General features: G+C 51.1%; 1 protein-coding gene across 2 annotated transcripts in view; it reads right to left on the bottom strand.

Moving 5' to 3' along the window:
• EBF1 (EBF transcription factor 1) overlaps positions 1–3357 on the bottom strand; it is a 797810-nt gene extending 794453 nt beyond the window's left edge. For both annotated transcript variants that reach the window (XM_086931219.1, XM_086931220.1), the window contains exon 1: positions 2590–3357. In XM_086931219.1, the coding sequence (XP_086787345.1) occupies positions 2590–2723 (134 nt within the window). In that variant the 5' untranslated portion in view covers positions 2724–3357. The remainder of the gene's footprint in view (positions 1–2589) is intronic.
• Positions 3358–12276: the final 8919 nt, after the last annotated feature.

The raw sequence follows: 12276 nt of genomic DNA, 5'->3' as shown, positions 1-12276 counted from the left end.
TTTCTTCTCCTTCAAACCATTTTATCCATCACTTCGCCTTCAACCTCTTCTTTCTGCTTTATCTCTTCTTTAAAAATTATTTTCATGTTATCATTTATCCCATCGCTCCTTCACCCATTGTTCTGTTTCCTACCCTCTCTTGCTCCTTATTTTCCACTCTAGCTTTTCCTTCATTCTTTCCTCTCCTTCATGCCCTTTACTCTCAATTAATTCTTCTTCTCCATCACTTCTCCTTCGATCCATCATCTTTCTTTCATCATCTTTAATCTCACATAATCCATTTCACTCACGCTGTCTCCTTCTTCACTCCCCCTTAAATCAGTGCTCTCTCCCTCATCCATTTTGGGCCCCTTTATTCTCTTATCTTTGACTTCTCCATCATTTATTAACCTCCTCCATCCACTATCCTCTCCTTCATTCAATGTCCTCTCCTTCATTCCATTTAGTTCATTCACTTTCCTCTCCTTCACCCATCTCCCTTTCACAGGCCCTTTATAACGTCACCTCACATGCATCGCCTTTAATCCTTCTTCCCCCTCACTCCATCTCCTCCTTACCATCTCCTTCAACTCCTTCTTTTCTCCTTCATCCTCTTTAGTTTTCTTTAAGACATGTTCTCTTGCACCCTGCCTCCTCTTTCACTACTCATTCTTCAGCCATTCGCACGTACTTCATTCCCTCTTGCCCCAGCTAACCTCTTCTCCTTCACTTCTTCCTCTTCCTCATTTTCTACCCCTCAACCTTTCCCCGTCGGTACTCCTGCCCTTCCATCCGTTCTTTCTCCTCCTCCTTCTATCTCCAGAAGCCCCGCATCGCGTCTATTGTGTTCCCGTTAACTCCTCCGCTAGGATCACCCTGTCTCTCCTTCTTCTACCTCTCATATCATATTTCGCCTTTTCCAAACTCCTCGCTCCTGTCATCCCGACCCTTCTTCGTTTCGTTGACTTGTCTATCCCGCCATCAACTTGAAAACAAATACACTCTTCTATGCGAAATGTTCTTTTGGATGAAAAGTTTCTGAACTGAGAGTTAGCCTCCGTTCCTCCCGATCCACAGTGCTCCGTCCTGTCCAACCTTTACACCTCTCCCACCTGTCGGTTCCCTCCCCTCAATTCTCATTGCTATCATTCCACATCCCGTCTTTCCACGGACACTACCTTGACCCCTTTCCCTTAAAAAAAATACAATGTGGAATAAACGAGCATCCGCCTACTTGGTCTACATCCAGCCTCTTCCACCCCAAGGCCATGCCGTGGCACCGTCGAATGTGGATTTTAAATGCTGGTTGGCACGGACCCCTTCACCTGCCCTCGCGCTCCCGCCAGGCCGGAAGGGTGAGTGTGGCTGCCGGAGAAGCGCCCGTGCCACGGGCGCAAGGCAGCGGCTGCCAGGGGTCATATATGTATGCGTATGTGGCTTTATTATTGTATACCACCCTGCCGGCTTTTACGTGATTTAGGGAAACATCGGGGAGGAATGAACACCACGGAGATTAAATTACCAGCCGGTAGATGAATAAACGAATGTATGTATTCGGGGAAGCACGAAATTGTGGCTTCTTAGAGTTTGTTTTGAACACAGGCAGGGGACCGGAATAAGTATTAGCCGATGCACATAGTGTGTTAAAGGGGACCACCTGCACACTTTTGTGGGGAAGGGATGGAAGGATTCATCTACAATTTGACATAACGAAGCTTAATTATAAACGTGTGTGGACATTGTTGACATTTGCTTTTAGCGCAACAATATTGAAGTTTAGAGGAGTAGATGTTGTTTAGCGTCAAACTGACGTCTGAGGGGGCTGCTACAGCGAACCCCAAAAGAGGTCAATGCATTGGGAACCCAGGTAAGGAGCAGAATGGGTCGTGGACCACCGGGAGGAAGAACAAAGGGGGTGGGGGGGGGGGGGGGGGGGTTCAAGGCAGCAAGCAATCTTGGCAAGATGGTAAATGTAGTGAGACGTGAGAGTTAAATGAACTGACGAATCGGGAGCCCTTGGCGAGATGGGCCAGGCTCTGCAGAGGTGAGGACAGGTGCGGTGAATGCAAGAGTTTGTATCACACTGTCTATCGGGGGAGGCTGGGACCAAGAGAGGTGCTGCTTGAGGTACAGGGCAGCTGGAGGCCCACTCATAGACCGGGGCTACCGAGGCTGCGGCACTACAGATGTTGGACGGCTTCGGAACATCTGGAACCTGGAGCGCTGGGCGGTGAACTGCGCACACTGGGGCTGGAACCATTTGCTCAGTAGGACGCTGTAGTTATGATTTTAAAAAAGTGCACCAGCAAACACTGTCGTCAAATACTTGGAGCCTGCGGGGCTCAGTGTCACTTCTACCAGCTCCTCTGGCACGGGGTGCAGCTTCTACGCGCTCTTGCGGGCCACTGAGGGCGAGGGACAAGTCGAGGATGCTGATGCGGAGGGGGCTGGAGGATGCTGAATAAGTTGCAGGGGGTCCCTCAAGAGGCTGCTGTGATGGTGAGGGGGGGGGGGGGGGGGCGAGTGACTTGGGGGAGACTGGAAACCACAGAGTGGTGCACTCGGGTGCCTCGGGGCTTGGAGTACCAGCGTCGGCCCGACCCTGCTTACCTCTGCGCGGCCGTGTTGGCGTCCAGCACCCCGGCGCCCTGCATCCAAGTCCGGACGGCACTCATGCCGCTGCCGAGCGGCTCCTCCTTCATGCTGCTCCCACTGCGCTGGATGCTCTCCTGAATCCCGAACATGATCCTTCTCCCAGGGGTACAGAGGCACCAGGAGACGCGAGCTCCTCTCGGCACTCTCCAGGCGCTGTCCGGGGCCCTCCTGACAGCGCACACCCAGTGCCGCCTCTTTGTTGCTCAGATCCAGGGGTCCCGCCTGCTCTTGTCCAGCACCGAGGCTCCTGAGCGCCCGGCCCGGCTGTGGACCCCTCGGCTGCTCTGATCCAGGGCTGAGGGTGTGGGCAGCTCAGAGCCCGAGCTGGGGTCTTGGCTGCTCAGGTACGGGTTTAAAGGTCCTGGCTGGTGGGATTCTCGATGGCGGTCTCCCCTGCTCCCATCCAGTGTAAGGGGTCCTCATCCCACGAGCAGCGGCACAAGTCACAGAAGAGTGGCCGCCTCAGGCGCTCGCTGCCTCGCAGGGCATCCTCCGGGGCGCAGGCTGGAGTAGGTCCCTCCTGCAGCCAGCAGAAGGGGATGCTGGCTGGCCTCCCTGCACATGGGCTTCTGCTGGCAGGATTCCTGCACGCGGACCCTGCTGCACACGCAGTTCCTTCAGAAAGGCTCCTGCACCCGTCCCCTGTATCCCGGCACAACAGTCCCTGCACACAGCTGCTCCTTCCCTGTGGATCCCCGGCCCGCACTCCCCTGAGCCCCAAGCCTCGGCGGGATGGGCAGGGAGCGGGGAACCGCGCCCACCTCATTTACATCCCAGCAGACGGAACCAGTAGCAGCCTGGGAGAAAGGGAGGCGGGGACGCAGGCACAAGCCGGGGCGGGGTTTCAGCCATAGCGGTGCGGCTTTAATGAGAAGGCGTAGATCCCAGTAGCTGCTGTTCACACTACTTTTGTTGTCATCACTACTACTGGCAGGAACATGCAGCACGCGGTGCACCATGGAGAGTTGTTGTCGCAGAGAGGGCACCTTTAAAGAGTAGTTGGGGGTGGAAGGGGTTGATGGAGACACTTGGGAGTCAGCGAAATCATATATAAATATATAGATTTGTTTAGCAGTTTTATATAGTGCGTACGCAGCGTAACCGACACGAAGGTATTGATGTGTTTTGCATGAGCCCCAGTCACAATACACATTCATTTTAATCTGCTCGTACATGAAGTCATTTGCCCAGAATCATAGCCGGTTCAGACGTCGAACACGGTTACCCACTTCTAAAGTCGGCAGCTCTGACCCTTACACCACATCTTCTGCAAAAGGATACCTTCAACATCTCGGGGGTAGCAAGTGCACTTTAAATGCAATTACTATACAATCAGAGTCTCCGATGTTATTGAAGCGGTCAAAAATTAGGCAGTTCTTTACAAATTCCAGTGAAAATTCCCATTTATGGAAAAGATTTAGAACTTTTACAGAGTATCTCAGTGAGGCATTCATTGACTTCAAATGCCAAAGTTGGTGATGGGACATTTCTGTTCATCATTGCCAGCCATTTGTCATGCACTGTAAAATGACATTTCCTGAATTTCTCCTCAACAATTCTTAGCATACTAAGTGGCAAGAATTCTAACATGCAGTGATAATACTTTTATTTGATTTATAAAAATCATAAAAGGGTGGGTCAAATCAAATCAAAATAAGCTTTATTCGATATTACCAAAGAATATCATATAAGCATACAGTAACAGAAAAAATAATACAGTACATTTAGACAATTTCATTCAAATAAAAAGGTAAAGAAAAAGATGATCATCATTTAAAAAGAAAAATCAAAAGAACCAGTGTCAACTTAAATAAAAGATTAAAAAGGTTAAAAAGTCTAAAAAGAGGAGTAAATTTAGGTAGGACCTTGCAAAGTTCAACATCACTCCATGATTGCCAAGTCCAATCTAATCCAAAAACAGTAGGACAGGATCCCAAACATAATTAGTTCCCTTCCACGCCCGGGTTGAGATGGTGAAAATGGGGGTTAGAATTAGTTATTACCACTCCCAGTATTTCCCAAAAAGATCATGATGTAGACCGATCATGTAGGGTATGATTTCGAAAAAGGGGGAAAACCAGGGATTGAGGGATAGAAGTCATATAAGTCCCATATAGATATTGGGCCGTCTGTCTCTTGTGGCGGCCAGGTTTTCAAGTAAGGGACAATGTTTGTGTCTCTGAATCTCACGAGTACCAGGTCCCCAGGAAGATCCTTATGAAGAGAACCCAGCCAGTCCACCCTCCTGACGCTCCTTATTGCTCCATATAGGTGACGAGGCAATGGCCTATTTTTTGACAGCCAGAATTTGGTTTTGTTAAGTAAGTCATGTTGGCTCTCAATTTTTCCAGGTGGAAGAGCAGGGACGCCAGCAAGTATGCACACGAATGGGGCCGCTTCTGGTGGTAGATGGATTGAGTTAATCTTATCTTGAACTGCTCTAGGTGCGGTCAACTGGGGAAAGGAGACACTTGGAGAGTGTTTGGTTACTTTTTGCCCCACTGTACTAGGGCCAGTTAATTGTATTTGGCAGCTTTTATCCCGTTTAAAGCCTTCGTGAGTAGGAGGTGACTTTGGACGGTTGAATGTGTCACAGTGTTTGTCAGCCGACAAATTTGACTTGATGGCTGACTCTAATCCAGTAAGCCTATCCCCTAAAGTGTTAATTTTTTCCAACAACGGGGCTATCAGAGAGCTAAGCAATTGTTCAATGAGCGGTAATATATGCGGGTGTATAAGAGGGCTTAAGGGATCTTGGGCCTCAGCAGTCGATGGAATCGTTGGAGAATTAACAATGCGTGAGCCTGGAGGCGGTGTTTGAGTCCTTTTCACCGATGAAACCTGGGGGGGTGCGATATGAGGACTACAAGTTTTGTTGAGTAATGTGGGCTGCTCCGAAAGAGTGGACTTAACTGATAGTATGATGTCGCTTTTGGGCGAAAGGGGGGTTTCTGATGGTGCATAGGTGGTTTGACATAAGAGGTTTAGCTCGTCTAACCAAGAAAACTTTTGCCCAGTTCCTGCTACGCTAGCTGGGTGATCCACTTTAGAAGTCATGATAATAAGGGAATACCAACAGATGCATGAGAAATAGTCTTTACCTTCGTGATGTAGTAACAGGTGTGAAAGCCAAGGGGGGTGGCCCGCCCCGTCCTCCTCAGGTCCTCTGAGGGCCACAGAGGGCCCGCCCTTTGCCCGGGCTTAGCCCGGCGCAGTCCGCGCGCGTCCCGCGGTGCGGGATGCTGCCCGGTGCTTTGTAGCACCTCCGGTCGCTGGTGGTGGCGTTCGAAATGCGCCGCGGGTCCCGGGGCACCTGGGGATTGTAGTTTGCCGTTGCCCTCACGGCGCGATAATGGCCCCGCTGTCCCCTGACAGCACGAGTGAAAGCGCCGCCTGCTACGCCGTTTCCCTCACGGCTGGACGCGGACACTGGACCTCAGGTAGGTCCCCCCACGCTGCAGGATGCTGCCCGGTGCTTTGTAGCACCTCCGGTCGCTGGTGGTGGCGTTCGAAATGCGCCGCGGGTCCCGGGGCACCTGGGGATTGTAGTTTGCCGTTGCCCTCACGGCGCGATAATGGCCCCGCTGTCCCCTGACAGCACGAGTGAAAGCGCCGCCTGCTACGCCGTTTCCCTCACGGCTGGACGCGGACACTGGACCTCAGGTAGGTCCCCCCACGCTGCAGGATGCTGCCCGGTGCTTTGTAGCACCTCCGGTCGCTGGTGGTGGCGTTCGAAATGCGCCGCGGGTCCCGGGACACCTGGGGATTGTAGTTTGCCGTTGCCCTCACGGCGCGATAATGGCCCCGCTGTCCCCTGACAGCACGAGTGAAAGCGCCGCCTGCTACGCCGTTTCCCTCACGGCTGGACGCGGACACTGGACCTCAGGTAGGTCCCCCCACGCTGCAGGATGCTGCCCGGTGCTTTGTAGCACCTCCGGTCGCTGGTGGTGGCGTTCGAAATGCGCCGCGGGTCCCGGGACACCTGGGGATTGTAGTTTGCCGTTGCCCTCACGGCGCGATAATGGCCCCGCTGTCCCCTGACAGCACGAGTGAAAGCGCCGCCTGCTACGCCGTTTCCCTCACGGCTGGACGCGGACACTGGACCTCAGGTAGGTCTTACCACCATACAAACAGCATGTACATCATAAAATCGGCATAAAAAACAGCAATAAAATCACAGAAAAGGGGGAAGAAGCATTATCTTAACAATCTTACACAAGTATACAATCGCAGTGTAAAGTTTTAAGGAAATGGCGAGGGGGGGGGATATGACTATCTCATAGGAACTGCAAAACGACTGATTATTGTTCTAAGAAAAAGTACAAATACTTTGGGGAATAAGTGAGTTCGGTGGGAGATACTAATCCCCATCTCTTGGTATTTCTTTGTAGCACCCACCCAACACCCCAAAATCCGGGTTACTGACCGGCGCTGGCACAAACTTGTACCAGGCGAATGGACCACAATCCTTGTGAATTCTATCCCTGCCTTCTCCACCGATCCAGTCAACGCCGATAAACAGTTCAACTCTTGGCTTACATCCTCATTGGACAAACTCCTCCCCAAAACTACCACCCTCAAGCATACCAAAAGAGTGCGCCCTGCCCCTTGGTACACTCCGGAGCTCAATCTTTTACGAAAGGAATGTTAAAGAACGGAACGCTCCTGGAGGAAGGACAAGTCAACTGCAAAGAAGGATGCCTACCACACCTCATTACAAATTTACAAGACCGCTCTTCGCAAGACTAAAAGTATATTCTTCCAAGAAAGAATAGAAAACTCCTCCTGCTCCTGCAAAGAATCTTTTATTATTTTAAAAGAACTTCTTAAGGTCCCAGACCCCGGACCTAGAACTCCACCAGACCCTAAAGCAGATGAGGAAAAATGCCGTAAAACGGCCAACTTCTTTGAGGAGAAGATCCAGAAAATCCTTGCCTCTATCCCATCCACCAACTTGAGCGAGGAAAAAGAGACCAACATTACTCCCACTTCTCCCTATCTAACTTCCTGGGGACCAGTGACTGTCGAAGAGGTCAAAAGCACGCTAGACACCATCAAAAGCGGATCTCCCAGGGACCCCGCCACGTATCCTTAAGAAAGTAGCACCTACCATCGTTCTCCCCCTTACCCATCTCATCAATGCCTCATTGCAACAGGGAGTCGTCCCCCCCAGCTGGAAGGCTGCAGTCGTCAAGGCCCTATTGAAAAAATCCTCCCTGGACCCATCGGACTTGGCCAACTACAGGCCAATCTCCCTTCTTCCCAGAACCAGTAAGATTGCTGAAAAGCTTGTGAATAAAAAACTCTCACACTTTTTGGAAATCAACAATCGGCTTAAAAGCTCGCAGACTGGATTCCGCCCAGGGCAGGGTACCGACATCGCCCTTCTCGCAGCGGTGGAGGAGGCCAGAGCACTTCTGGACGCAGGGGGATCAGTGGCAGTGATCCTCCTGGACCTCAGTGCGGCCTTCGACACCGTTAATCACCAGCTCCTTATTCACCGACTCAGGAATATCGGTGTGGAGGGAACCGCACTGACCTGGCTCACGTCCTTTCTGAGCCAACGTTCTTTTCAGATCTGGGAGAATGACACCCGCTCCCCCGAAACACCCCTCCAATGCGGCGTGCCTCAGGGTTCTTCCCTGAGCCCGACATTATTTAATGTCTACATTTCCCCATTGGAGGAGGTTGTCAACCCGTTTGGAGTGAGTATCGTCAGCTACGCTGATGACACTCAATTAGTGGTGTCCCTATCTCACCCAAGTCAAGAACCAGCGGACTTATACAACTGCCTGACGCAGATACAAGGATGGATGAACAGCTCATCTTTGAAACTTAACGGTTCAAAGACAGACATTCTCCTCCTTGGTCAGAAGGGGCTGTCCCTCTCACAGAACATCTGGCCCCCCTGTCTGGGTGCGCCTCCAGACCCGAAGTCCGAGATTAAAAGCCTGGGTATTTGGCTCGAAAGAGATCTGTCTTTCACGACACAAGCCAAAAAAGTTGCCGGTACGTGCTTTGGGCTCCTCAAGTCGATCAGGAAGATTCTGCCTCTACTTCCTTGCACCTCCCAAAAACTGTTAATCCAAGGCCTTATTTTATCGAGGCTGGATTACAGTAACACCATCTACCTAGGCGCCCCTGAGGCAACCTTGAACAAACTACAAAGGATCCAGAATTCTGCAGCCCGGATCCTCACCAATACCCCTGCCAGAGCTTCAGCCAAACCAGCCTTGAAGCTTCTCCACTGGCTCCCAGTGAGAGAGCGAGTGAAGTTCAAGGCCCTATGTCTGGCTCACAGACTTCTACAAAACAAAGGCCCCCCTATTTTAAGAAAAATTATCAGACCATACAAAGCCCCAAGATCCTTACGATCCGATCAGGAATATCTTATCATCATCCCTAGAGTCAAGAAGGCACGCACGGGTGGAAGGCGCTTCTCTGTCCACACTGCACGCCTTTGGAACGCGTTACCCCGCGACCTTAGAACAGAACCAGACTATCTCCGATTCAGGAAGCGGTTGAAGACTCATCTTTTTCCCTAAATGCTGACTCCTCCCCCTTGTCCCCACTGACCCGCAGTTGTATGGATCTTAGCGCTGGGATACTCACGGGTGACTACGCGCTTTATAACATTTAATAATAATAATAATAATAATAATAATAATACACACTTTGACTCAGATTAAAGAACACAGCCTGAAAAAGTGAGAATAAGGGGATGTCCATTAAGGTGAGAAATGGGGGTCCAGGGGCAGCCATGATAAGGCCGGTTGGTCAAGATTGTTTTTAATTACTTCCATGTTTTCTAGCTCTTCTGCGGCATGAGCCAGAAATTTTATAGTTTTGCAGGCTAGTTGTATCTGGGACCCGCTGAGGCATACTATCACAGCCGCCCTGCAAGTTTGCACATGTGCTTCTCTTAGAAGGGGTAGCAAAAGCGTTTTCCTTTGTTTATGCAGTGCCGGGCGTATGCATATTAAGTGCAATAAAGACTCTATGGCGTTGCCACAGAGGCGACAGGCGGGAGTTGACCAGGACCGTTGCCACTTGGGGGTGAGGTCCTTACTCGGGAAGCTTCCCAACCTCAGAAGGCTTAATTTCCTCTTATAGTGGTCCCTGAAACAATCTTGCAGGTATGGCTGAGGTTTCAGATATTTGTAAGTTGGCAACACAATCCAGGCATGGCTTTTTCCTGCCACTGCGGCTTTGTCCATTAGCAGCGATACTTCTTTGATGGCTTTATTGGTAAGATGTTTAAAAGCGTTGTATGATACAGGTAAGAGCCAGGATTCTTCCAGCTTTAGTGAAACGAGCGCTTGCCTTAGGGATTTGTATGTTGAATTGGAGGACCCGGCCTGTTTTTTCGACCTCTAGCCAGCAAAAATGGGCTAGGGTGTTATCTTCAGCGTCCCTCATGCGCCAGTAGTACTTGGCCAGAGCGCCTTGTCTAGCCGGAGTCTGATTGGTTAGTCCATATTCCAAACGTATTTGGGCTTGTGACATATGTCTCGGAATCAAAAAAAGACTTTTAAACAGTCTGGATTGGGCTAGATTTAGCACTGTGGAGTCCCTGGTTGCCATCATTTCCGAGCCATATGTGAGCGATGGCAAAAATTTGGCGGCTACGATCTTTACCATATGGCCGGTAGAACTACCTCTTAGATGTGTTTGTATCGTTTTAAGAGCGAATTGAAGCTGTTTGGCTTTTGATTTCCCCAGATCTGAATGGTGGTTGTACTTTAATTGATGGTCAAGTGAGATGCCCAAATATTTCTTTTCACAAAATCCTGACCGAGGGCTGTGCGAACCTCCAACGTTTCTGGAAAGACTCACCTTCATCTACGTTGAGCCCAGCTGCCTGTTTGCTCCCCCTTGCTGAGTCCTCCCGCCGCCGCACCGCTACCACCTGCGGCCGCAGTTGGGAGGGACTCGGTATCCCAGGGGCCTTTGCACCGGCGCTCCTGAAAGCGCGTCACCATCTTGCGCCTGGAGGCGCTACAAAGGCGGGGCTCGCCCGCAACGCGGGACGCGAGCGGGACGCCCGGACGAAGCCCGGACCAAGGGCGGGCCCGTCTAAGCCCGTCCAAGACCAGCCAGGACCGGACCGGCCCACCCCTCTAACAACTGCTTCGAAAATAGTAAGGACCCTGAACTTTAAGTCTGTAACTCACGTTGTACTTTAGCTACACCGTTAAATATTGTGGCTCTGTGAGGTTTATCTCCGGTCAGGGGTCAACACCTGAAGCGTTTGAACTATTCGATTCCTGCTGCAGAAACAGAACACTCAAAGACTAAGTACGGCATAACGTCTATTGTCCTTTGTCATCTCGGCTAAGGCTACAACCGTTAAAGGACCATTAGACGCCTATATAACGAAGAGGGTGGCTGCTATAGATCAGGAGATTGCCCTGGTAGAGAGACGTTTGTCCTTTGGCTCACAGCCAATTACACTTTCTCTTCCAGAGGATAGTACAAGGCTTATACCTTCACACACACATATAGGTAAATCACCAGAACTAGATGCCCCGCTCATTTTTCAGGAGCACTCGCCCCCACACATCTCAATTACTAGCCCTCACTTTAGTGTTGCACCTTTGGAACTGTTCTCAGACCTTTCCTCAATTGAACCTTCACTACTATTATTAGCTGCACCAACTCCCAAGAGGTCACCTGAAAAGCAACAACTTGCTAAACAACCTGTAAAGGTAAATTTGAAAAGAAAAAGGTGCCCGTCTCTGAAGGGGAGAATAGCGAAAGTCCCTAGAATTTTGAAAAAATCCATCACAGGGAAACTTCCCCTCATTAATAAGAGTAAAGTTCAACAACGCCCGAGAACATAAATGCTCAATATGCACCGGTACAGCTGGATGGGACATTTCCGTGCACCCTGGAAAATATAGAGCATTTAATGAAATCAATAGTTCTCCCACTAGTAGAAAGGGTTAAAAGATTGGGTTCTGGGGGGGCGGAGCTTGCCGGCGTCCATGAAAGACGTGTGAGCGCTGAGCTCCTCGCCTGAGCCCCTTTAATATTCGACAAAACTATCCTTTCGGCGCCTAGCCAGCCCTGAAAACTGTGGTGGACTCTCCATCTACGCCCCGGCCTGGTGGGGGGCCTTTCCCCGGTCGAAATCCGATGTGGTTTCGCTTCGCTGTTTGGAGGAGGGCGCAGTGGCGGACCAGGCCGTAGTCCGCGGTCTATCCCGAGGAGACGCCCGAGCTACGTCACGCTACGTACGGCCAGTGGTGCTAGAGTGGTGTCGGTCTGCCTATTTGGTGTCTGCTCAACTGTTCCTGCTGTGTGTTATCAAGCTGTGTTCCCGGGAGCGGCAGTGGTGGACTGGCCCTCGTTTGTGCACTTGATGGGAGAAAGAGTGCTGATGCTTTAAGGTACAAGTGGTCGCTGCAGGAAGCCACCGGCGGGCCGCCGTCTCCTTGGGGAGAGTTTCATCGGCCGATGCCTGCGCCTTGCGCGTCTCAAGGACCACTGCGGAGCTGCGGATTGGAAATGTGCTGGAGTGTGGGGGCCCAACTGCTTGACATTGGTGTGGCCTGGTTCTGAGAGAGTGCTTGGTGGCGTGCCTCTCTGGCTCCTAGGCCTACTCGTGCTGCGGGGCGTTTGGCCGCCATCTTGGCTGCA

The sequence above is a fragment of the Lissotriton vulgaris genome, chromosome 7 (genome assembly GCF_964263255.1).
Source record: "Lissotriton vulgaris chromosome 7, aLisVul1.2, whole genome shotgun sequence".
NCBI classification, from domain to species: Eukaryota; Metazoa; Chordata; class Amphibia; order Caudata; family Salamandridae; genus Lissotriton; species Lissotriton vulgaris.
This window is presented reverse-complemented; position numbering and strand designations above follow the sequence as displayed.